Below are 27,761 nucleotides of genomic sequence, written 5' to 3'. Positions count from 1 at the left end.
GTCGGGTGCACTATCTATATGAATACAGTGGACTTATACGAGTAAGGGTCGGGTGCACTATCTATATGAATACAGCGGACTTATACGAGTAAGGGTCGGGTGCACTATCTATATGAATACAGTGGACTTATACGAGTAAGGGTCGGGTGCACTATCTATATGAATACAGCGGACTTATACGAGTAAGGGTAGGGATCTACCAACGTAAATCTTGAACATAAGTGATGGGCAAACCCCTCGATGTTCGGGTCCGGCAGGTTCGCCCAAACAATTTTAAAAAAAGTTTGGTTCGGGTACAAAAACAGAACCCGAACCCCATTTGCTTGAATTGGGGGCCCGAACATCCAATGATTGCCACACTCATGTGCATTCCAGCGTGGTAAACACTGCCTCTGCTCAGCGGTAAAATCAGTACCGCCGGTCGGAGAACCCATACACACCTCTAGAGGCAAATAAAGGCCTAAGGATAATACATGACAACAACATAACATAATAGTCATGTGTGAAAGTATATAATTTGGAACATTCTCACCAGACCAGTGGTGTACTTTCACAGGGAGTGTGTCCTTCTTACTGGTTGTATCCTCCAGAGGACACAACTACAAGGGAGAGTGCAGGGCCATTCAGCCTAGGGGTAGCTGTGGACTGGCCTTGTCAGGGCAGGAGTACTGGGATTAGCTTACTAGCCCTATAGGGACTAACAAGGCTACTGTCCGCCCCTTCTTTCCTCTGGAGTGTATGTGTTCTAGTTCCACTGTCGGAACAAAATGAAATGAATGGTCCTATACCTCTAATCTATCTATTGTTACATGTTGCCATTTCTTTTGCCGCAGAGGGTCTGACACCTTGGTGCCCCTAGAGGTGTGCACAGGTTTCAATTTAACTCCCCAAACAGGATAAAGGAATGGTCCTATACCTCTAATTTTTTTTTACACATTTATCTGTCCCATATACTCATGCGCATACAAGATCGCTTTTTCATGATTGGGTGACTTTTTGAGCGGTATCATATCATACTTCTCACCCCATGACAGTTGTCCATTGCAATATTTGATCTGGTTTTTCTTACTGCAGGAGAAACTAGGTATTTTCTTTTTACTCTTTAATATTTAAGATTACAGAAATCCACAAAAAATTACCCTCAAATTAAATTTTTATTAGATATGCCTTAAAAGGGAACCACTTAACCCCTTAACCCCCAGAGCTTTATTCGGTTTTGCGTTTTCGGTTTTCGCTTCCCTCCTTCCCAGAGCCATAACTTTTATTTTTCTGTCAATATGGCCATGTGATGGCTTATTATTTGCTGGGCGAGTTGTACTTTTGAACGACACCATTGGTTTTACCTGGTCATGTACTAGAAAACGGGAAGAAAATTCCAAGTGCGGTGAAACTGCAAAAAACGTGCAATCATACACTTGTTTTATGTTTGGCTTTTTTGTTAGGTTCATTAAATGCTAAAACTGACCTGCCGTTGTGAGTCTCCTGGTCAGGACACCAAACATGTCTAGGTTCTTTTTTATCTAACTGGTGAAAAACAATTCCACACTTTGCTTAAAAAAAAAAGCTGGCATTTTCCCACGCTCACGAGTTCATGCTGTGAGGGAGCGCAGCTTCAGTGACGTCACTGATAGTCACTGAAGCTCTGCTCCCTGCATCTCATTCATTCCCCAGTAGTTTACAGCCGGGGGCGGTCGCATTAGCAACGCTCCCAGTTGTACTCTGTATATACCCCATAGAATGTAAGTCCGCAAGGACAGGGTCCTCTCCCCTCTGTACCAGTTTGTCATTGTAACTCTGTACGTAACCCCTTTCTCAAGTACAGCACCATGGAATTGTGCTATATAAATAAAAAATAATAATAATAATACCCCAGATTTGCATTATGCCTTGGGACTGACTGTACGCCGGACAGGTATATTGTTGGCTTTTTATTTTATCATATATTACATCAGATCGAGGGCAACGTTTGGAATGGCAGAAGAATAAAGATGTGAATAAAACTGTGGTCTTTCATTTCATGACAAACTACACCTGCGCAGGAGCCGCAGCAAGAAGACAAGAAGAGGACATGATCGTATTAAAATACGAGGTGCCGGACCCGGACCGCGACGCCCATCAGACCGGACCACAGCGGGAAGGCCCCTGGGTGAGTATAATATAACCTGTTTTTCTTACCTTTCAGGCTACATCGGGGGCTTATCTACAGCATTACAGAATGCTGTAGTTAAGCCCCTGATGCCGGTGGCCTTAGTTTATAGGCCATTTTTGGGGTGACAGATTCCCTTTAAAATACTTTATTGTGGGTTTGTGTATATGTCTATATTTAATCCTTTACAATCTTTAGGATTAGTAATGGATAGGCATCTTATTGACACCTCTCCATTACTAATGGGCTTAATGTCTTCAAAAAGAACCTGAAGACCCACCTCTTCCGACAAGCCTACAACCTGCAGTAACCACCGATTGACCAAACTGCTGCACGGCCAGCTCTACCCTCACCTACTGTATCCTCACCCATCCCTTGTAGATTGTGAGCCTTCGCGGGCAGGGTCCTCTCTCCTCCTGTACCAGTTGTGACTTGTATTGTTCAAGATTATTGTACTTGTTTTATTATGTATACCCCTCCTCACATGTAAAGCGCCATGGAATAAATGGCGCTATAATAATAAATAATAATAATAATGTCACAAAGGTGACATTAACCCCTTATTACCCCACATGTCACCGCTATGGGGCAGTGGGAAGAAAGAGGCTAAGTGCCAGAATTGGCGCATTTTACAGATGCACCTATTCTGGTGTGGCTGGGGGAAGATGTTTTTAGCAGGTGTGGGGGGGGGGGGGGGGCAGTGACCATGGACCCTCTCTAAGCTATTAATATCTGTGTTCAGTCACTGGCTTTTCCTCTCTAGCGTACAAAATTGCGTGGGAACCCACGCCAGTTTTTTCCATGAATACAGTATTTTCTTAAATACATACGGGTCCCAAATTTTACACACACATAGTAATAACAGTATTAGTCACTGACATATATAAAATCTAACTGTTCTGCAATGGTTTACTGTATGTAAACCATGTCTCCTATCGGCTTCTGCAATTATTTCAAAGAAGCCGACAAACGAATTAAAATGTGTCACTGATTATACATACATTTCTCATTAATAAATTTCTTAAAAACAATGATAGAAAACTTGAAAATAGTGCGTTCATGACAAGTGATTAATAAAGTGCATAGGTGCATATTTAGACAATCTTTTCAGATTCATTATAGAGATAGATAGATATATATATATATATATATATATATATATCTAACATTTCATGCTACGTGATTATAATTAAGATTTACTAAATAATCAATTTAAAGGGAAGGTGCCACCAGTTTCCTTGTATTTTGTTTTTTTTTGTGAAATTAAGCTTAAAATAGTAATTAAAATGTATTAATGCAATGTTTGCACTGTTTGCAAACATTTCTATATGAAAAATATTGTATATTTTTCTACAAATATACATATTTACCACTAGGGGGAGCATTTTCCGTTTTAGACCTCAAGCAGTTATAGTAACATTTAGCAGCTTTACTCTTTGCTGGAAAATTGGGGCAGTAACTGCTGACATCACCATTTCCCTAACCTTTTGGGTGGTCTAATATCCCTGGGGCAGAATGAAGAGCAGCATCACAGGGCAGCGCCATTTTGTGTGTGACTGCCCTGTGACCTGCTATCACCAGCAGCTACTGCATCAGAGGCACAGCTTGTTTACAGAGGAGCAGAACACAGTGCGCTCAGCAGCATTTTTTGTGAATAACATTCGTGCCATCCCCCTTCCCCCACCTTAATCCCTGTCCTGTGAGCTGCCCTGCTCTCTCTAGGCTGTGAGTGCAGCTTACCAGAGATCACAGGGACTGTGTGTGAGGGGGAGGCAGAGACACAGCAGGGGAAGCACACAGGGCAGGGTGTGAGAAGCAGAGGATGTGTGCCTGCTTGGAGTACAGAGGAGCAGTGAGGGCTTCTTCTGTCCTGCGATAGAGAGTAAGTGGAGCTCGGCAGATAGCACTGGGCTATAATAAAATGGCAGCTAGTCACACCTACAGCAGTGAGTTGTGCAGCCCACAGAGGCGTGCCCAGCTCACTGCTAATGCTGCTGCAATGTTAGAGATAGGAGATAATAGACCGGCTAACTCTATGTCCATGGGGTGCTGTAATCTAACACTGATAGTGCCCTGCTACTGCTGCAAAACCAAGATGTCAGCCGCCAGTGCCTTCTTTAAACTCATAACACATGAAATCTGTTTCACATGCATTTCAAACTTGCTTATAGCAGCATGTTATGCTATATTACAGTGATTTATTAATGACCTACAAATGCGGTACCTTCCCTTTAAAAAATTCACGTGTCCCTGTCCCGTGAAACATGATTAAAGAACACTTACGATTATATATTTTTTATGCACGCCAGGTCTTCGGCTTCCTCATACGCCTACTGCGCATGTCAGTGACGTTTGTGCCAAAGACCCAACAAACTTTTAGGCAGCAATGCCAAACCATATGTTTGGTGTAAAGGCATCACAGCTCATTACCCTGAACACACAGTCCCCACTGTCAAACATGGTGGTGGCAGCATCATGATTTGGGCCTGCTTTTCTTCAGCAGGGACAGGGGAGATGGTTGCAATTGATGGGAAGATGGATGGAGCCAAATACAGGACCATTCTTGAAGAAAACCTGTTTGAGTCTGCAGAAAACCTGAGACTGGGACGGAGATTTGTCTTCCAACAAGATAATGATCACAAACATAAAGCAAAATCTACAATGGAATGGTTCACAAATAAATGTATCCAGGTGTTAGAATGGCCAAGTCAAAGTCCAGACCTCAATCCAATCGAGAATCTGTGGAAAGAGCTGAAAACTGCTGTTCACAAACGATCTCCATCAAACCTCACTGAGCTCGAGCTGTTTGCCAAGGAAGAATAGGCAAGAATCTCAGTCTCTCGATGTACAAAACTGATAGAGACATACCCCAAGCGAATTGCAGCTGTAATCACAGCAAAAGGTGGCACAACAAAGTATTAAGTTAAAGGGGCCGAATAATATTGCAGGCCCACTTTTCAGTTTTGGAATTTAATTTTTTTTTTTTTAAATAACCAATACATTTCGGTCAACTTCACAATTGTGTTCCACTTGTTGTTGATTCTTCACCAAAAAATTATATTTGGTATCTATGTTTGAAGCACGACATGTGGGAGAAGGTTTAAAAGTTCCAGGGAGCCGAATACTTTCGCAAGGCACATATTATATATTATATATACTGTATATTGAGAACAATAAAACCTAAAAATTATCAACCTAAATCACAACTGATATCCCACGGAGGTCTGGAGTTGGAATGATGCTCAAAATCAAAGTGGAAAATGAAGTTACAGGCTGATCCAACTTCAGTGGAAATGCCTCAAGACAAGGAAATGATGCTCAGTAGTGTGTGTGGCCTCCACGTGCCTGTATAATCTCCCTACAACGCCTGGACATGCTCCTGATGAGGCGGCGGATGGTCACCCGAGGGATCTCCTCCCAGACCTGGACTACAGCATTAGCCAACTCCTGGACAGTTGGTGGTGCAATGTGACATTGATAGATGGTGTGAGACATGATGTCCCAGATGTGTTCAATCGGATTCAGGTCTTGGGAACGGGCGGGCCAGTCCATAGCTTCAATGCCTTTATCTTGCAAGAACTGCTGACACACTCCAGCCACATGAGGTCTGGCATTGTCCTGCATTAGGAGGAACCCAGGGCCAACCGCACCAGAATATAGTCTCACAAGGGGTCTGAGGATCTCATCTCGGTACCCAATTGCAGTCAGGCTACCTCTGGCCAGCACATGGAGGGCTTTGCTGCCCTCCAAAGAAATGCTGGCCCACACCATTACTGACCCACTGCCAAACTGGTCATGCTGAAGGATGTTGCAGGCAGCAGTTCGCTCTACATGGCATCAGACTGTCATGTGCTCAGCGTGAATCTGCTTTCATCTGTGAGGAGCACAGGGCGCCAATGGCAAATTTGCCAATCCTGGTGTTTTGTGGCAATTGCCAAGCGTCCTGCATTGTGTAGGGCTGTGAGCACAACCCCCATCTGTGGATGTCGAGCACTCAGTCCATCCTCATGGAGTCGGTTCTAACCGTTTGTGCAGACATGCACATTTGTGGCCTGCTGGAGGTCAATTTGCAGGGCTCTTGCATTGCTCCTCCTGTTTCTCCTTGCATAAAGGCTGAGGTAGCGGTCCTGCTGCTGGGTTGTTGCCCTCCTACGGCCCCCTCCACGTCTCCTGATGTACTGGCCTGTCTTCCTGGTAGCGCCTCCAACCTCTGGACACTATGTTGACAGATACAGCAAACTTTCTTGCCACAGCTTGCATTGATGTGCCATCCTGGATGAGCTGCACTACCTGAGCCACTTGTGTGGGTTGTAGAGTCCGTCTCATGCTACCACAAGTGTGAAGGCACAACCAACATTCAAAAGTGACCAAAACATCAGCCAGAAAGCATTGGTACTGAGCAGTGTGTATGTATGTATTTATGTATGTATGCATGCATGCATGTATGTATGTATGCATGCATGTATGTATGCATGTATGCATGCACACACACCTATTGTACATGTATATATCTATTCTATACTGTACGCAGCAGGTCAGTTGCCGGCTTTTAATCTATATCTCTCTCTATAAATATGTTTTGAAGATTATATGGTATTAAAACGATGATTACAGCTTTGTTTTACAATGCGATTTTAAAATGAGCTTTTACGTAGAGAAAACTGCTGTATGTAAAAGTTCATGTTAAAATCGCATTGCATACGGATGCCATACGGATATTTCACTGTTACTAGATGCGAGGAAATTGCCTCCTCGCATTGCAAATGGATTACATACGGATCACTGATCAGGAACATTTGTGCGATTCTCGGCTGTCAAAATCGGACCGATTTTTTTATACGGCAAGTGTGACTCCAGCCTTACAACAATCTGGCATCAACAACCATAGAAGTCTCAAGGAGACCTCTGGTTGTCATGCCGACGCGCCGATGACCCCTGATCACGTAACGGGGATCACCGATGCACACATTTCTGGCCAGAAACGCTTGGTAAAGGATGGGGGATGCCCAGGAGTCTTGGAGGTGATTGGGTGAGGAACGTAAGACAGAAGGTGGTGTTGTGAGGACAGGAGAGGTGGATCACTCAGTCAGCAGAGTTAAGGACAGACTGGAGAGGTGCGAGAGTGTTAGCAGGGATGCCACAGAGGATAGTGCAGGAGTCAAGGTGAGAGATGAGGGCATACACCAACAACTTAGTGAATTTGGGGTTGAAAAAAGGACTTGGATGTAGGGTTTGATGGACAGGGTCAATATATATTGTACTATAATAAAGCTCAACGCAATCCTGAGATTATACAGGGCATTAAAGGGAACCTGTCACCCCCAAAATCGACGGAGAGCTAAGCCCACCGGCATCAGGGGCTTATCTACAGCATTCTGGAATGCTGTACATAAGCCCCCAATGTATCCTGAAACATGAGAAAAAAAGGTTAGATTATACTCACCTGGGCGGGCAGTCCGATGGGCGTCGCGGTCCGGGACCTCCCATCTTCATAGGATGACGTCCACTTCTTGTCTTCACGCTGCGGCTCCGGCGCAAGCGTACTTTATCTGACCTGTTGAGGGCAGAGCAAAGCACTGCAGTGCGCAGGCGACGGGCCTCTCTGACCTTTCCCAGCGCCAGAGCACACTGCAGTACTTTGCTCTGCCCTCAACAGGACAGACAAAGTACGCCGGAGAGAAAAGGACATCATAGTAAGAACATGGGAGGTGCTGGACCGGACCACGACACCCATCGGACCGAACCGCAGTGGGAAAGCCCCTGGGTGAGTATAATCTAACCTCTTTTTCTCATATTTCAGGATATATCGGGGGCTTATCTACAGCGTTACAGAATGCTGTAGATAAGCCTCTGAAGCCGGTGGGCTTAGCTCACCTTTGATTATGGGGGTGACAGGTTCCCTTAAACCCCTTAGCGACCGCCGATACGCCTTTTAACGGCGGCCGCTAAGGGTACTTAAACCACAGCGCCGTTAATTAACGGCGCTGTGGAAAAAGTAAATAGCGCCCCCCAGAGTCGGATTTTCTCCGGGGTCCAGAGAACATGATTCGGGGGGTCTTTTACCGACCCCGCTTTTGCGATCGCCGGTAATTAACCGTTTACCGGCGATCGCAAAAAAAAAAAAGCGATTTCTTTTTAATTTCTCTGTCCTCCGATGTGATCGCACATCAGAGGACAGAGAAAAGGGGTCCCCGATCGCCCCCCGATACTCACCTGTCTCCTCCGGTGCTCCTCGTGGCTCCCGATGGGCGCCAGCATCTTCAAAATGGCGGGCGCATGCGCAGTTCGCCCGCCGGACGGCCCCGGGAGAATCTAAGAGCATGTTTTGCGATTGCCGGTAATTAACTGTTTACCGGCGACCGCAAAAAAAAAAAAAAAAGCAAAGTGTAATTCTCTGTCCTTTGATGTGATCGCACATCAGAGGACAGAGAAATAGGGGGGTTCGGGGACCCTATCATACTTACCGGTGTCCCTGGGTCCTCCTGCTGCTCCTCCTGACCGCCGGCATCTTCTGGGGAAAAGAAAATGGCGGGCGCATGCGCAGTGCACCCGCCATCTGTCTCCATCTGCCGGCCGGCAGGAGAAGAGCAGTTGGGGCTAAAATTAGGGTTAGGGCTAGGGTTAGGGTTAGGGCTAAATTTAGGGTTAGGGATGGTGCTAAATTTAGGGTTAGGGTTGGGGCTAAATTTAGGGTTAGGCTTCTTTCACACTTACGTCGGTACGGGGCCGTTGCAATGCATCGGCCCGACATACCGACGCACGTTGTGAAAATTGTGCACAACGTGGGCAGCGGATGTAGTTTTTCAACGCATCCGCTGCCCAATCTATGTCCTGGGGAGGAGGGGGCGGAGTTACGGCCACGCATGTGCGGTCAGAAATGGCGGATGCGACGTACAAAAAACGTTACATTGAACGTTTTTTTGTGCTGACGGTCCGCCAAAACACTGATCCAGTGCACGACGGACGCAACGTGTGGCCATCCGTCACGATCCGTCGGCAATACAAGTCTATGGGCAAAAAACGCATCCTGTGGGCACATTTGCAGGATCCGTTTCTTGTCCAAAACGACGGATTGCGACGGATGCCAAACGACGCAAGTGTGAAAGTAGCCTTAGGGTTAGGGTTGGGGCTAAAGTTAGGGCTAGGGTTGGGGCTAAGGTTAGGGTTAGAGTTGGGATTAGGGTTAGGGTTTGGATTAGGGTTGGTATTAGGGTTAGGGTTGGCATTAGGGTTACGCTTGGGATTAGGGTTAGGTTTGGGATTAGGGTTAAGGTTAGGGTTGTGATTAGGGGTGTATTGGGATTAGGGTTAGGTTTGAGGTTAGGGTTGAGATTAGGATTAGGGGTGTGTTGGATTTAGGGTTTTGATTAGGGTTATGGTTAGGGTTGACATTAGGGTTGTTTTGGGGTAAGGGTTGTGATTATCGTTAGGGTTAGTGATTAGGATTATGGATCAGGTTGGGATTAGGGTTAGGGGTGTGTTCGGGCTAGGGATGGAGCTAGAATTGGGGGGTTTCCACTGTTTAGTTACATCAGGGGGTCTCCAAACACGACAGCCAATTTTGCGCTCAAAAAGTCAAATGGTGCTCCCTCCCTTCTGAGCTCTGCCGTGCGCCCAAACAGTGGGTTACCCCAACATATGGGGCATCAGCGTACTCGGGATAAATTGGACAACAACTTCTGGGGTCCAATTTCTCCTGTTACCCTTGTGAAAATAAAAACTTGGGGGCTACAAAATCTTTTTTGTGGAAAAAAAATATTTTTTATTTTTATGACTCTGCATTATAAACTTCTGTGAAGCACTTGGGCATTCAAAGTTCTCAATACACATCTAGATAAGTTCCTTGGGGGGTCTAGTTTCCAAAACGGGGTCACTTGTGGGGGGTTACTACTGTTTAGGTACATCAGGGGCTCTGCAAACGCAACATAACGCCCACAGGCCATTCTATCTAAGTCGCTCCTTCCCTTCCGGCGCTCCTTCCCTTCCGAGCTCTGCCGTGCGCCCAAACAGTGGTTTACCCCCACATATGGGGCATCAGCGTACTCAGGATAAATTGAACAACAACTTCTGGGGTCCAATTTCTCCTGTTACCCTTGTGAAAATAAAAACTTGGGGGCTACAATATCTTTTTTGTGGAAAAAAAATATTTTTTATTTTCACGACTCTGCATTCTAAACTTCTGTGAAGCACTTGGGCATTCAAAGTTCTCCCCACACATCTAGAAAAGTTCCATGGGGGGTCTAGTTTCCAAAATGGGGTCACTTGTGGGGGATTTCTACTGTTTAGGCACATCAGGGGCTCTCCAAACGCGACATGGCGTCCGATCTCAATTCCAGCCAATTTTACATTGAAAAAGTAAAACTGCACTCCTTCTCTTCCAAGCTCTGCGGTGCGCCCAAACAGTGGTTTACCCCCACATATTGGGTATCGACGTACTCAGGAGAAATTGCACAACAACTTTAGTGGTCTAATTTATCCTGTTACCCTTGTGCAAATAAGAATTTGTGGGCGAAAAGATCATTTTTGTGTAAACAAAAGCGATTTTTTATTTTCACGGCTCTACGTTATAAACTTCCGTGAAGCACTTGGGGGTTCAAAGTGCTCACCACACATCTAGATAAGTTCCTTAACCCCTTCCCGACCCATGACGCCACGTAGGCGTCATGAAAGTCGGTGCCAATCCGACCCATGACGCCTATGTGGCGTCATGGAAAGATCGCGTCCCTGCAGATCGGGTGAAAGGGTTAACTCCCATTTCACCCGATCTGCAGGGACAGGGGGAGTGGTAGTTTAGCCCAGGGGGGGGTGGTAGTTTAGCCCAGGGGGGGTGGCTTCACCCCCCGTGGCTACGATCGCTCTGATTGGCAGTTTCACTTTCAACAGCCAATCAGAGCGATTTGTAATATTTCACCTATTATAACTGGTGAAATATTACAATCCAGCCATGGCCGATGCTGCAATATCATCGGCCATGGCTGGAAACACTAATGTGCCCCCACCCCACCGATCGCCCCCCCAGCCCTCCGATCTGTCCGGTACACTGCTCCGGCTCCCCTCCGTCCTGTGCTCCGCTCCCCCCTTGCTCTTGTCCGCTCCCCCCGTGGTCCAATCACCCCCCCCCCCCCGTGCTCCAATCACCCCCCCCTGCACTCCGATCCACCCCCGTGCTCCGTTCTACCCCCCCCCGTGGTCCGTTCCACCCCTCCCGCGCTCCGTTCCACCCCTCCTATGGTCCGATCCCCCCCCCCCCCGTGCTCCCCCCATCCCATCATACTTACCGATCCTGCCGGGGTCCGTCCGTCTTCTCCCTGGGCGCCGCCATCTTCCAAAATGGCGGGCGCATGCGCAGTGCGCCCCCCGAATCTGCCGGCCGGCAGATTCGTTCCAAAGTGCATTTTGATCACTGAGATATAATCTATCTCAGTGATCAAAATAAAAAAAATAATAAATGACCCCCCCACCTTTGTCACCCCCATAGGTTGGGACAATAAAAAAAGAAAGAATTTTTTTTTTCCCACTAATGTTAGGGTTAGGGCTAGGGGTAGGGTTAGGGTTAGGGATAGGGTTAGGGGTAGGGTTAGGAATGTGCACACGTTTTCTGGTCTTCTGCGGATTTTTCCGCTGCGGATTTCATAAATCCGCAGTGCTAAACCGCTGCGTATTTATGGCGGATTTACCGCGTTTTTTCTGCGATTTCACTGCGGTTTTACAACTGCGATTTTCTATTGGAGCAGTTGTAAAACCGCTGCGGAATCCGCACAAAGAAGTGACATGCTGCGGAATGTAAACCCCTGCGTTTCCGTGCAGTTTTTCCGCAGCATGTGTACAGCGATTTTTGTTTCCCGTAGGTTTACATTGAACTGTAAACTCATGGGAAACTGCTGCGGATCCGCAGCGTTTTCCGCAGCGTGTGCACATACCTTTAGAATTAGGCTATGTGCACATGGTGCGGATTTGGCTGCGGATCCGCAGCGGATTGGCCGCTGCGGATTCGCAGCAGTGTTCCATCAGGTTTACAGTACCATGTAAACATATGGAAAACCAAATCCGCTGTGCCCATGGTGCGGAAAATACCGCGCGGAAACGCTGCATTGTATTTTCTGCAGCATGTCAATTTTTTGTGCGGATTCCGCAGCGTTTTACACCTGTTCCTCAATAGGAATCCGCAGGTGAAATCCGCACAAAAAACACTGGAAATCCGCGGAAAATCCGCAGGTAAAACGCAGTGCCTTTTATCCGCGGATTTTTCAAAAATAATGCTGAAAAATCTCACACAAATCCTCAACGTGGGCACATAGGGTTAGGGTTAGGGTTGGAATTAGGGTTGTGGTTAGGGTTGTGATTAGGGTTATGGCTACAGTTGGGATTAGGGTTAGGGGTGTGGGGGGGTTAGTGTTGGAGGTAGAATTGAGGGGTTACCACTGTTTAGGCACATCAGGGGTCTCCAAACGCAACATGGCGCCACCATTGATTCCAGCCAATCTTGTATTCAAAAAGTCAAATGGTGCTCCCTCACTTCCGAGCCCCGACGTGTGCCCAAACAGTGGTTTACCCCCACATATGGGGTACCAGCATACTCAGGATAAACTGCGCAACAATTACTGGGGTCCAATTTCTCCTGTTACCCTTGGGAAAATAAAAAATTCTGGGCTAAATAATTATTTTTGAGGAAAGAAAACGTATTTATTATTTTCACGGCTCTGCATTATAAACTTCTGTGAAGCACTTGGGGGTTCAAAGTGCTCACCACACATCTAGATAAGTTCCTTTCAGGGTCTAGTTTCCAAAATGGGGTCACTTGTGGGGGATTTCTACTGTTAAGCCACATCAGGGGCTCTGCAAACGCAACGTGACGCCCGCAGAGCATTCCATCAAAGTCTGCATTTCAAAACGTCACTACTTCAATTCCGAGCCCCGGCATGTGCCCAAACAGTAGTTTACCCCCACATATGGGGTATCACCGTACTCAGGAGAAACTGGAAAACAAATATTGGGGTCAAATTTCTACTGTTACCCTTGGGAAAATTAAAAAATTCTGGGCTAAATAATTATTTTTGAGGAAAGAAAACGTATTTATTATTTTCACGGCTCTGCATTATAAACTTCTGTGAAGCACTTGGGAGTTCAAAGTCCTCACCACACATCTAGATTAGTTCCTTTGGGGGTCTAGTTTCCAAAATGGGGTCATTTGTGGGGGATCTCCAATGTTTAGGCACACAGGGGCTCTCCAAACGTGACATGGTGTCCGCTAATGATTGGAGCTAATTTTCCATTCAAAAAGTCAAATGGCGCGCCTTCCCTTCCGAGCCCTGCCGAGTGCCCAAACAGTGGTTTACCCCCACATATGAGGTATCGGTGTACTCGGGAGAAATTGCCCAACAAATTTTATGATCCATTTTATCCTACTGCCCATGTGAAAATGAAAAAAATGAGGCGAAAAAAAAGTACTTTTTCATTTTTACGGATCAATTTGTGAAGCACCTGGGGGTTCAAAGTGCTCACTATGCAGCTAGATAAGTTCCTTGGGGGGTCTAGTTTCCAAAATGGGGTCACTTGTGGGGGAGCTCCAATTTTTAGGCACACGGGGGCTCTCCAAACGTGACATGGTGTCCGCTAAAGAGTGGAGCCAATTTTTCATTCAAAAAGTCAAATGGCGCTCCTTCCCTTCCAAGCCCTGCCATGCGCCCAAACAGTGGTTTACCCCCACATATGAGGTATCAGCGTACTCAGGACAAATTGGACAACAACTTTCGTGGTTCAGTTTTTCCTTTTACAATTGGCAAAATAAAAAAATTGTTGCTAAAAGATTATTTTTGTGACTAAAAAGTTAAATGTTCATTTTTTCCTTCCATGTTGCTTCTGCTGCTGTGAAGCACCTGAAGGGTTAATAAACTTCTTGAATGTGGTTTTGAGTACCTTGAGGGGTGCAGTTTTTAGAATGGTGTCACTTTTGGGTATTTTCAGCCATATAGACCCCTCAAACTGACTTCAAATGTGAGGTGGTCCCTAAAAAAAATGGTTTTGTAAATTTCGTTGTAAAAATGAGAAATCGCTGGTCAAATTTTAACCCTTATAACTTCCTAGCAAAAAAAAATTTTGTTTCCAAAATTGTGCTGATGTAAAGTAAACATGTGGGAAATGTTATTTATTAACTATTTTGTGTCACATAACTCTCTGGTTTAACAGAATAAAAATTCAAAATGTGAAAATTGCGAAATTTTCAAAATTTTCGCCAAATTTCCGTTTTTATCACAAATAAACGCAGAATTTATTGACCTAAATTTACCACTAACATGAAGCCCAATATGTCACGAAAAAACAGTCTCAGAACCGCAAGGATCCGTTGAAGCGTTCCCGAGTTATTACCTCATAAAGGGACACTGGTCAGAATTGCAAAAAACGGCATGGTCTTTAACCCCTTTACCCCCAAGGGTGGTTTGCACGTTAATGACCGGGCCAATTTTTACAATTCTGACCACTGTCCCTTTAGGAGGTTATAACTCTGGAACGCTTCAATGGATCCTGGTGATTCTGACATTGTTTTCTCGTGACATATTGTACTTCATGACAATGGTAAAAATTCTTTGATAGTACCTGCGTTTATTTGTGAGAAAAACGGAAATTTGGCGAAAATTATGAAAATTTCGCAATTTTCCAACTTTGAATTTTTATGCAATTAAATCACAGAGATATGTCACACAAAATACTTAATAAGTAACATTTCCCACATGTCTACTTTACATCAGCACAATTTTGGAACCAAAATTTTTTTTTGTTAGGGAGTTATAAGGGTTAAAAGTTGAACAGCAATTTCTCATTTTTACAACACCATTTTATTTTAGGGACCACATCTCATTTGAAGTCATTTTGAGGGGTCTATATGATAGAAAATATCCAAGTGTGACACCATTCTAAAAACTACACCCCTCAAGGTGCTCAAAACCATATTCAAGAAGTTTATTAACCCTTCTGGTGCTTCACAGGAATTTTTTGAATGTTTAAATAAAAATGAACATTTAACTTTTTTTCACAAAAAATTTAATTCAGCTCCAATTGGTTTTATTTTACCAAGGGTAACAGGAGAAAATGGACCCCAAACATTGTTGTACAATTTGTCCTGAGTATGCCAATACCACACATGTGGGGGTAAACCACTGTTTGGGCGCATGGCAGAGCTCGGAAGCGAAGGAGTGCCATTTGACTTTTCAATGCAAAATTGACTGGAATTGAGATGGGACGCCATGTTTCGTTTGGAGAGCCCCTGATGTGGCTAAACATTGAAACCCCCCACAAGTGACACCATTTTGGAAAGTAGACCCCTAAGGAACTTATCTAGAGGTGTGGTGAGCACTTTGACCCACCAAGTGCTTCACAGAAGTTTATAATGTAGAACCGTAAAAATAAAAAATAATTTTTGTGAAAAAATATGATCTTTTCGCCCCCAATTTTTTATTTTCCCAAGGGTAAGAGAAGAAATTGGACCCCAAAAGTTGTTGTACAATTTGTCCTGAGTACGCTGATAGCCCATATGTGGGGGTAAACCACTGTTTGGGCGGATGGGAGAGCTCGAAAGGGAAGGAGCGCCGTTTGACTTTTCAATGCAAAATTGACAGGAATTGAGATGGGACGCCATGTTGCGTTTGAAGAGCCACTGATGTGCCTAAACATTGAAACCCCCCACAAGTGACACCATTTTGGAAAGTAGACCCCCTAAGGAACTTATCTAGAGGTGTGGTGAGCACTTTGACCCACCAAGTGCTTCACAGAAGTTTATAATGTAGAACCGTAAAAATAAAAAATCATATTTTTTCACAAAAATTATCTTTTTGCCCCCAATTTTTTATTTTCCCAAGGGTAAGAGAAGAAATTGGACCCCAAAAGTTGTTGTACAATTTGTCCTGAGTACGCTGATACCCCATATGTGGGGGTAAACCACTGTTTGGGCGGATGGGAGAGCTCGGAAGGGAAGGAGCGCCGTTTGATTTTTCAAAGCAAAATTGACAGGAATTGAGATGGGACGCCATGTTGCGTTTGAAGAGCCACTGATGTGCCTAAACATTGAAACCCCCCACAAGTGACACCATTTTGGAAAGTAGACCCCCTAAGGAACTTATCTAGAGGTGTGGTGAGCACTTTGACCCACCAAGTGCTTCACAGAAGTTTATAATGTAGAACCGTAAAAATAAAAAATCATATTTTTTCACAAAAATTATCTTTTTGCCCCCAATTTTTTATTTTCCCAAGGGTAAGAGAAGAAATTGGACCCCAAAAGTTGTTGTACAATTTGTCCTGAGTACGCTGATACCCCATATGTGGGGGTAAACCACTGTTTGGGCGGATGGGAGAGCTCGGAAGGGAAGGAGCGCCGTTTGACTTTTCAAAGCAAAATTGACAGGAATTGAGATGGGACGCCATGTTGCGTTTGAAGAGCCACTGATGTGCCTAAACATTGAAACCCCCCACAAGTGACACCATTTTGGAAAGTAGACCCCCTAAGGTACTTATCTAGAGGTGTGGTGAGCACTTTGACCCACCAAGTGCTTCACAGAAGTTTATAATGCAGAGCCGTAAAAATAAAACAAAATTTTTTTCCCACAAAAATTATTTTTTTAGCCCCCAGTTTTGTATTTTCCTGAGGGCAACAGGAGAAATTGGACCCCAAAATTTGTTGCCCAATTTGTCCTGAGTGCGATGATACACCATATGTGGGGGGAACCACTGTTTGGGCACATGGGAGGGCTCAGAAGGGAAGGAGTGCCATTTGAATGCAGACTTAGATGGAATGGTCTGCAGGTGTCACATTGCGTTTGCAGAGCCCCTAATGTACCTAAACAGTAGAAACCTCCCACAAGTGACACCATTTTGGAAACTAGACCCCCTAAGGAACTCATCTAGATGTGTTGTGATAGCTTTGAACCCCCAAGTGTTTCACTACAGTTTGTAACGCAGAGCCGTGAAAATTAAAAAAAAAAATCTTTCCCCCCCAAATTATTTTTAGCCCCCAGTTTTGTATTTTCCCGAGGGTAAGAGGAGAAATTCGACCCCAAAAGTTGTTGTCCAATTTGTCCTGAGTACGCTGATACCCCGTATGTTGGGGGAAACCACCGTTTGAGCGCATGGCAGAGCTCAGAAGGGAAGGAGCGCCATTTGGAATGCAGACTTAGATGGAATGGTCTGCAGACGTCACATTGCGTTTGCAGAACCCCTAATGTACCTAAACAGTAGAAACCCCCCACAAGTGACCCCATATTGGAAACTAGACCCCCCAGGGAACTAATCTAGATGTGTTGTGAGAACTTTGAACCCCCAAGTGTTTCACTACAGTTTATAACGCAGAGCCGTGAAAATAAAAAATCTTTTTTTTTCCCACAAAAAATATGTTTTAGCCCCGAGTTTTGTATTTTCCCAAGGGTAACAGGAGAAATTGGACCCCAAAAGTTGTTGTCCTATTTGTCCTGAGTACGCTGATACCCCATATGTTGGGGTAAACCCCTGTTTGGGCACACGGGAGAGCTTGGAAGGGAAGAAGCACTGTTTTACTTTTTCAACGCAGAATTGGCTGGAATTGAGATCGGACGCCATGTCGCGTTTGGAGAGCCCCTGATGTGCCTAAACAGTGGAAACCCCCCAATTATAACTGAAACCCTAATCCAAACACACCCCTAACCCCAACAGTAACACTAACCACACCTCTAACCCAGACACACCCCTAACCCTAATCCCAACCCTATTCCCAACCGTAAATGTAATCTAAACACTAGCTGTAACTTTAGCCCCAACCCAAACTGTAGCCCTAGCCCTAACCCTAGCCCTAACCCTAATCCTAACCCTAGCCCTAACCCTAGCCCTAACCCTAGCCCTAATGGGAAAATGGAAATAAATACATTTTTTTAATTTTTCCCTAACTAAGGGGGTGATGAAGGGGGGTTTGATTTACTTTTATAGTGGGTTTTTTAGCGGATTTTTATGATTGGCAGCCGTCACACACTGAAAGACGCTTTTTATTGCAAAAAATATTTTTTGCGTTACCACATTTTGAGAGCTATAATTTTTCTATATTTTGGTCCACAGAGTCATGTGAGGTCTTGTTTTTTGCGGGACGAGTTGACGTTTTTATTGGTAACATTTTCGGGCACGTGACATTTTTTGATCGCTTTTTATTCCGATTTTTGTGAGGCAGAATGACCAAAAACCAGCTATTCATGAATTTCTTTTGGGGGAGGCGTTTATACCGTTCCGCGTTTGGTAAAATTGATAAAGCAGTTTTAGTCTTTGGGTCAGTACGATTACAGCGACACCTCATTTATATCATTTTTTTATGTTTTGGCGCTTTTATACGATAAAAACTATTTTATGGAAAAAATAATTATTTTGGCATCGCTTTATTCTCAGGACTATAACTTTTTTATTTTTTTGCTGATGATGCTGTATGGCGGCTCGTTTTTTGCGGGACAAGATGACGTTGTCAGCGGTACCATGGTTATTTATATCTGTCTTTTTGATCGCGTGTTATTCCACTTTTTGTTCGGCGGTATGATAATAAAGCGTTGTTTTTTGCCTCGTTTTTTTTTTTTTTTCTTACGGTGTTTACTGAAGGGGTTAACTAGTGGGCCAGTTTTATAGGTCGGGCCGTTACGGACGCGGCGATACTAAATATGTGTACTTTTATTGTTTTTTTTTTTTTTATTTAGATAAAGAAATGTATTTATGGGAATAATATATATTTTTTTTTCATTATTTTGGAATATTTTTTTTAATTTTTTTTTTACACATTTGAAAAATTTTTTTTTTTAACTTTTTTACTTTGTCCCAGGGGGGGACATCACAGATCGGTGATCTGACAGTTTGCACATCACTCTGTCAGATCACCGATCTGAGAGCAGTGCAGGCTGCTTCACAGTGCCTGCTCTGAGCAGGCTCTGTGAAGCCACCTCCCTCCCTGCAGGACCCGGATCCGCGGCCATCTTGGATCCGGGGCTCGAGTAGGGAGGGAGGGAGGTAAGACCCTCGCAGCAACGAGATCACATCGCGTTGCTGCGGGGGGCTCAGGGAAGCCCGCAGGGAGCCCCCTCCCTGCGCGATGCTTCCCTGCACCGCCGGCACATCGCGATCATCTTTGATCGCGGTGTGCCAGGGGTTAATGTGCCGGGGGCGGTCCGTGACCGCTCCTGGCACATAGTGCCGGATGTCAGCTGCGATAAACAGCTGACACCCGGGGCCGCGATCGGCGGCGCTCCCCTCGTGAGCGCCGCCGATCGCGCTGGACGTACTATCCCGTCCATGGTCATAGGGGCCCACCCCACATGGACGGGATAGTACGTCTGATGTCAGAAAGGGGTTAAGGTCAAAATAGGCTGGGTCATGAAGGGGTTAAGGGGTCTAGTTTCCAAAATGGGGTCACTTGTGGGGGATTTCTACTGTTTAGGCACATCAGGGGCTCTCCAAACGCGACATGGCGTCCGATCTCAATTCCAGCCAATTCTGCATTGAAAAAGTCAAACGGCGCTCCTTCACTTCCAAGTTCTGCGGTGCGCCCAAACAGTGGTTTACCCCCACATATGGGGTATTGGAGTATTCAGGAGAAATTGCATAACAAAATTTATGGTTATATTTCTGTTTTTACACATGTGAAAATAAAAAAAATGGTTCTGAATTAAAATGTTTGCAAAAAAAGTTAAATGTTCATTTTTTCCTTCCACATTGTTTCAGTTCCTGTGAAGCACGTAAAGGGTTAATAAACTTTTTGAATGTGGTTTTGAGAACCTTGAGGGGTGTAGTTTTTAGAATGGTGTCACACTTCATTATTTTCTATCATATAGACCCCTCAAAATGACTTCAAATGTGATGTGGTCCCTAAAAAAAAAATGGTGTTGTAAAAATGAGAAATTGCTGGTCAACTTTTAACCCTTATAACTCCCTAACAAAAAAAAATTTTGTTTCCAAAATTGTGCTGATGTAAAGTAGACATGTGGGAAATGTTTTTTATTAACTATTTTTCGTGACATATCTCTCTGATTTAAGGGCATAAAAATACAAAGTTTAAAAATTGCAAAATTTTAAAAATTTTCGCCATATTTCCGTTTTTTTCATAAATAATTGCAAGTAATATCGAAGAAATGTTACCACTAACATGAAGTACAATATGTCACGAAAAAACAATCTCAGAATCAGCGGGATCCGTTGAAGCGTTCCAGAGTTATAACCTCAAAGTGACAGTGGTCAGAATTGTAAAAATTGGCTCGGTCATTAAAAGTACCAAATTGGCTCTGTCACGAAGGGGTTGAAGAGCTGTAGTAATGAACACAATCATTGATGGGCAGGTGTTTGATACTTCTCTCTATTGCACTTACTGCAAATCAGCAGAAAAACAATTTGTTGTTTTTATATTATTTATTAAAAAATAATGGAAAAATGTGTGGAGGTTGTGGGGGACAGACCAAAAATAAGTTCGCAAGTGACAGCAAATATCTAGTGCCAGAATACACCGTCATGTGCAGAAACGTTTTGATTCACGATTTACAACTTCCAATAAGTGACATCAACGAAAAGTAAATGTACATATCTGTATTACTAGCGCTAACCAGTGCAATCATAATGTCTGACACGGCGGAATGCCAAGTCATGCCAATCCCCATTCCCTCCGCACAATGCAGGACATCTTTTCTGTTCACTCACCAATGGTCAGGTCGTGGACTGGCTGAAACCTCTTGTCGGTGAACTGCAGTAGTAGACATGACTTCCCAACACCTGACACCAAGACAGAAATGAAAGACATTACACATTATAAAAAGCACAAATCAAAGGATTACCAGCTATTTCTTCCATTTGTACAATTAGCAAACGATTATTAAGAAAAAGCAGCAAGGACCTAAATGATCCATATTGGACAAAGTTAAAAGGCAACTCTGGCCAAAACCTAGGGTGACATATCAGGGGTCATCAGCAGGACTGTGGAGTTGGAGTCTATTCTGGTGGAGTTGGTATAATATGGACAGACTTCTAAAACATATACTAAATTGGGTTCAGTAGTTCAGTGCAGTGTAAATGTTTTCATAATTTTGGAAAGTTATAAAATGTCCTATAAATGTCTGCCCTTGACCTAAGGATCTGGGCTTTTAGTGGAGATGAATCTGTCCTGCACTTTATGTACATGCTCAGTAGTGAGGCAGTGCTGTGGAGTCGGTTTGGCTTCACAGTCCACAGCCCTGGTCATCAGAACCTTGCTCAATCACAGCCAGAATGACACTGCATAATCTCCATTGGTTTGTCACCTGTCTCCTTAGTATTGTGGTTTCTTTAAGATCCACTTACATTAAAGGGACAGTGTCAGCACAAAATGACTGTTCAAACCACCAAGTATAGGCACTCGGTGCACCGCTGGTGTGACCAACATTTAAGTGCAGCCTCTCACCTACTTGCTTTGCATCTTGCTCCACCATTCACTGGCTCTATAAAGCCAGAGCTGTCAATCAAAGAAGAGGAAGGGTGGAGAAAGAGGGAAAACGAGTAGGTGGGAAGATGAACTTAAGGGTATGTGCACACGTCAGGATTTCTTGCAGAAATTTCCTGAAGAAAACCGGAAATTTTCTGCAAGAAATCCGCATATTTTTTTTTTGCGTTTTTTTCGCGCTTTTTTTTTTTTAGCATTTTGCAAGCGAAATTAGCTTGCAGAATGCTAAAGTTTTCCAAGCGATCTGTAGCATCGCTTGGAAAACTGACTGACAGGTTGGTCACACTTGTCAGACATAGTGTTTGACAAGTGTGACCAACTTTTTACTATAGATGTTACCTATGCAGCATCAATAGTAAAAGATAGAATGTTTAAAAATATTTAAAAAAAAAAAAAAAAAAATGGTTATACTTACCTGCAAACAGCCGATCTCCTCAGCGGCGTCCGTTCCTATAGATGGTGTGTGTGTGCAGGACCTTCGATGACATCACGGTCACGCGACCAATCACAAGACAGCGACGTCATCGCAGGTCCTTCACACAGAGCATCTATAGGAACGGAAGCGGCAGCGTGCACCGATGAGAGGTGGGAAGACTCTTCGGGGCCATCAGAGGGCGAGTATATCACTATTTTTTATTTGAATTCTTTTTTTTTTTTACTAATTATATGGTGCCCAGTCCGTGGAGGAGAGTTTCCTCTCCTCCACCCTGGGTACCAACCGCACATAATCTGCTTACTTCCCGCATGGTGTGCACAGCCCCATGCGGAAAGTAAGCAGATCAATGCATTCCTAGGTGTGCGGAATCCCCGCAATTCCGCAAATTTAATGAACATGTTGCTTTTTTTTCCCGCAATGCGATTTTTTCGCGGAAAAAAATGCAACATTTGCACTAGAAATGCGGAATACACTGTAAATAATAGGAGGCATATGTAAGCGTTTTTTTCGCGTTTATCACGTTTTTATAGCGAAAAACCGCGAAAAAAAACCGCGAAAAATACTGAACGTGTGCACATGGCCTAAATGTTAGGTCACATCAATGGTGCACAGAGTGCCTGTACATTGCACAGTCATTTTGTGCTGACAGTTTCCCTTCAAAGTCTGGCTGAACTTGTCAACCATCTAACGTGTATGAAGCCTCCTGACTATCCCTTGAAAGATGATATCAGAGATGAGGTGCTGGCCATTTACGCATGAATGCCTAATCTTTTTTTCTCCCAGGTGATGCGCTGCAGCCTGAAGTTGAATGCTTTTCACAATAAACATGCAGTCTAAAGGCCTCCATACACATTAGAATAAAGTCAACTGAGGCCGCCGATATCGACAGTTTGGCCAATAGTCTAATGTGTATGGGGGTCCCAGGACAACAGATAATCAGAGGATGTGTTGATCGGGAACGTCCGATTTTGTATTGCCAAACACTTTGTCCTCCCAGAGATAAGATTTCTCATAAAGACAGAAGCGTTCTCAATATAGCTCATGGAGGAATGGGGAAAAATTCCTCCAAATTGCTCCTACACTTATTAACGGCTGCCAGGTGTCTGGCTGCCCTCTACTGGAGGACGATAGTTTCCCCTTCCTATCAGGACCTACTTAGTAGAACTACTAATGTACGGAGGATGGAATACCTTACGACAACCCTTAATGCTAAGGTGGACTTATTTGAGGCAATTTTGGCTCCCTGAGACAATTTTGGAGCGCAGTATAGCATTTAACCCACATAACATAGTATTTCTTCCTCTTGTAGATGTCCAAGTCTTTTGTCTTGCTTGTCAATTTGATTTTTAATTTTCTGGTAACTAGAGACCAATACTAATATGTGATTATGTGTTCAATAACTTTGATTGGTGTAATGTATGAGCCACTAAATTCCCTATGATTTAGCTTCCACATTCCTTTTTATTGTACATCTTGTACCTCTATGTTGTGCTAAAATTGCCAGTATGCTCTTTTTGTTATTTGTACATCGTTTCAATACAGTGCCATGTAAAAGTTTGGTCACCTCTGGTCAAAATTACTGTTATTGCGAACAGTTAAAGGGAACCTGTCACCCCAAAATTCGAGTATGAGCTGCTGCCACTGGCATCAGGGGCCTATCTACAGCATTCTGTAATGCTGTAGATAAGCTCCCGATGTACCTTGAAAGATAAGAAAAACGAGTTAGATTATATTCACCCAGTGGCGGTCCCAGTTCGGGTCCGATGGGTGTCATGGTCCGGCGCCTCCTATCTTCATGCGATGACGTCCTCTTCTATTCTTCCTGCTGCGGCTCCAGAGCAAAGTACTGCAGTGCGCAGGTGCCGGGAAAGGTCAGAGAGGCCTAGGGCTTGCGCACTACAGTATTTTACTCTGGAGCCGCAGCAGGAAGAATAGAAGAGGATGTGATTGTATGAAGATGGGAGGCCCCGGACCTGGACACCCATCGGACCCGAACCGGGACTCCCCCTGGGTGAGTAACTCGTTTTTCTTATCTTTCAGTATACATCGGGGGCTTATCTAGAGCATTACAGAATGCTGTAGATAAGCCCCTGATGCCGCTGGCCGCAGCTCATTCTCGAATTTTGGGATGACAGGTTCCCTTTAAGAAAGTTGAATATGAAAAGATCTCTAAAAGGACTAAAGTTAAAGATGGCAGATTTCCTTTGTATTTTAGCCCCCCCCCCCCCCCCCAAAAAAAAAAATAATAATATTTTTTACATTTGAAAAATTACAAAAAGGAAAATGGGACGATGCAAAAGTTTGGGCACCGTTGGAGATTTGTGTTCTCATAACTTTGACCAAAGTTTCAGACCTTAATTAGCCAGTTAGGGTTACGGCTTGTTCACCATCATCCTTAGGAAAGGTCAGAAGGCCAGGTGATGCAAATTTTACAACTCTAAATTATTATCTATTCGCCTCCACTAATATTGTGTCTAGTGTCATCTAACACCATAATAACTTCCGACTCCATGTACATGCAATATTCAGACTGCCCAGCTTCCTGACAAATGTCAGAGTTGTTTCTTAATTGTACCTAGTAATGGGGCCATTGTTGAAGCTTGTGACACAAAAGCCAGCACAATGCCCAAGTGTTACATTGTGGTACAAGTACATGATGTGCAAGTGGCAGTTCACAGACAATCCTGACAAGTTGCCTGGTTGCTAGAGGAGCTCTTGTTGTTCTGTATATGGGTTGTAAGGTTAGATGTTTTCTATTTCAGAAACTGCTCAGACAGCGATTGTGTAAGCAGAATATTAGCAGCATGACAAGTCACAAGTGTCCCTCTGGTGTAAAGGTGGTTGCGTAACCAGCGTGCATATAGACACGGACATCATCTAATACTAGCAACTCATCTATTTATGTCTAGAAGGATCTGTATGAACACACTACACGTGCTACATTAGTGCATGTCCTCCTGGGCACATTCCAACTCTGAAACCTTCAGTCCAGGCATGCTATTATCAGTTATCACCTACAGGAGTACTGATGTCCAAGAAAACACCTACATGACAATGGTATTTCCCCAATGACAGTGGTCTCCTTCAGAAGGATAATCTCTCCCCCATACACTGGAAAATCTCAATAATGGTTTGAGGAACATGATCATTTCCCGGATCACAATACAGCCGAAAAGCATTACTGCGCATGCGCCCGCGCACTATGTCCCGCAACACAACAAAATACTTCTGGGATATAGTAAAAACTCATTTTAATATCCCGCCAATCTGAGGTGACAGGTTCCCTTTAATGATATGCTCATGCTCTGGGGAGGCCTGTGTGTGTGCCTGTGTGTGTGTGTGTGTGTGTGGGGGGGGGGTCTTCATGTGGTGCTCTACTTAGGTATTCATACTGATGGCTTATGACAAGTCACTGATCTCTCACTGACCTGCCCCCTATTTTACATACTGCATATCATATTGTGTGGGTACAAAAAAAAATTACATTCATCAAAATGGTGCCGGCACTGTAGTATGATACAGTCTATAATATGCATATATGATTTAGTCACAATATGATATGCAGTATGTAAGACAGGGGACAGGTCAGTGAAGAATTAGTAATTAGAAGATAGCGGCACTCCAAGTAAGGTGCATAAGTAGGGTCCCAAACCAAATAGTAATGTAGAGAAACTTGGCACTCAGGTGTTAGATGAATAAGTGATTTTATTTACAGTGTCACAGTACAATTTGACGTTTCGGTCGGTAAGGACCTTCAGAGTACACAGTGTTATTGGTAAAGTGTCTTGGACACACAGTCCAGCGGTGTAATCTCAGTGGTCCTGGGAAGACCCAGCGCAGTGTGGTGGCGTGAACGTGGTATCCACCGCTCGTTTCTATGCAGTGACCTGTCATAAGCCATACAGATGCATATGTAATTGGAGCACGACATAAAGACCCCACTACTCCCCACAGGCTGTCCCAGATCACAAGGATCTCATTAACTGAAAGCTGCAAAGCATTAAGCTACTTACTGGTAGCGGCATTTTTCGGAGGCCCATGACAGCACTACGAGAGAGGGGATCCGCCCTTCAGGAACAGGAAACCTACAGATACAAAAGGGCGGTACCTCTCCCCATGCATCAGTTGTATATTAGAGCCTGAGAGGACTACCGCGGTTAGTAGCACACAAATATACATTATATACAGTTTATGTACAAAAATAATCCATCATATTGAACTATATACTACACGTGAGATCTATCTATCTCATTATATATACTATAGGAAGTGCAACCCCCACGTGAATAGGGAGGGAACTAAGGGTGCTGTCATGGGCCTCCGAAAAATGCCGCTACCAGTAAGTAGCTTAATGCTTTATTCGGACTCCCATGACAGCACTACGAGAGAATTACAGAGATGTAAACTACCTTAGGGAGGGACTATAGCCTGCAGCACCCTTAACCCGAAGGTGAGATCAGAAGAGAACCCCAAGTCCAACCTATAGTGTTTGAAAAAGGTGGAAGGGGATGACCACGTAGCCGCCTTACATATCTGGTCGATGGAGACTCCAGATCTCTCAGCCCAGGATGCAGCCATGGCCCGAGTGGAATGTGCCCTCAGATTCTGCGGAACAGGACCTCCACCTGCAGTATAAGCCAGAGAGATAGCCTCCCTAATCCACTTTGCTAACGTGCACTTTGACACTCTAAGACCTTTCCTGGGACCTTGGAAGGATAGAAACAACGCCTCCTCTCTCTTCCAAGCATCAGTGACTGATATATATTCTAAGAGACATCTCCTAACATCTAAAGTATGGAGTAACTCCTCTTTGGAATTAGAAGGATTAGGGAGAAATGATGGTAGAACTATCTCCTGAGATCTATGAAAATCTGAGACCACTTTAGGTAAATAAGCTGGATCTGGTCTGAGGACTACTCTGTCCTGTAGAAACTCTGTATAGGGGGAGAGCCTAGAAAGAGCCTGTATGTCTCCTACCCTACGAGCAGATGTAATTGCCACCAAGAATGCTGTTTTGAGGGATAGTAATTTAAGCGAGGCTGAATGTAAGGGCTCAAACGGTTCTTTAGTCAAGGCTGAGAGGACTAGGTTGAGATCCCAAGGCATTGACCTATTCCTGTGTATAGGTCTGGATCTACTAGCTGCTTTGATGAACCTTGATACCCAATAATTACCAGCAATGTTACAAGAAAATAGAGCCCCCAGGGCTGAGACTTGTACTTTTAGAGTACTTGTGGATAGATTTAGCTCTAGCCCCCTCTGCAGGAATTCTAGAATCTGGTTAATTGGTAAACCCTCTTCGATATTAAAATTTGAAGAGGCCAGAAACTTCCTCCAAGTTCTAGAGTAGATTTTAGTTGTTATGAGTTTTCTACTCTTCATAAGGGTATCAATGAGATTTGGAGAAAATCCTCTGTTTTTTAACAGTGACCTCTCAAAGACCATGCCGTCAAATGGAGACCCTTCACTTGTGGATGGTTGATCGGACCTTGATGAAGTAAGTCCGGAATGTCCGGCAGTACCCAGGGGTCTTCCACCGACATGGTCCTGAGCCAGGAGAACCAAGCCCTTCTGGGCCAGAACGGAGCGATCAGTATGATTCTCACTTGATCCTCCCTTATCTTTCTGACCACCAGAGGCAACAGGTTTAGCGGGGGAAACGCATAAGCCAACCGGAAATCCCATCTGATCAGGAAGGCATCCACTGCCAGCGGATATTCCCTGGGATT

The 27,761-nt window shown here is 44.3% G+C and overlaps 1 protein-coding gene across 1 annotated transcript in view; it reads right to left on the bottom strand.

The window, feature by feature from the left end:
• Window positions 1–27,761, bottom strand: part of RAB2A (RAB2A, member RAS oncogene family) — a 162,748-nt gene that overhangs the window by 108,054 nt on the left and 26,933 nt on the right. The window contains exon 2 of the mRNA XM_069731387.1: window positions 20,822–20,893. Within this exon, the coding sequence (XP_069587488.1) occupies window positions 20,822–20,893 (72 nt within the window). The remainder of the gene's footprint in view (window positions 1–20,821; window positions 20,894–27,761) is intronic.

The sequence above is a fragment of the Ranitomeya imitator genome, chromosome 6, assembly GCF_032444005.1.
Source record: "Ranitomeya imitator isolate aRanImi1 chromosome 6, aRanImi1.pri, whole genome shotgun sequence".
Lineage (NCBI taxonomy): Eukaryota > Metazoa > Chordata > Amphibia > Anura > Dendrobatidae > Ranitomeya > Ranitomeya imitator.
Note: the sequence above shows the minus strand (reverse complement) of the source record. Positions and strands in the feature narration are given on the sequence as shown.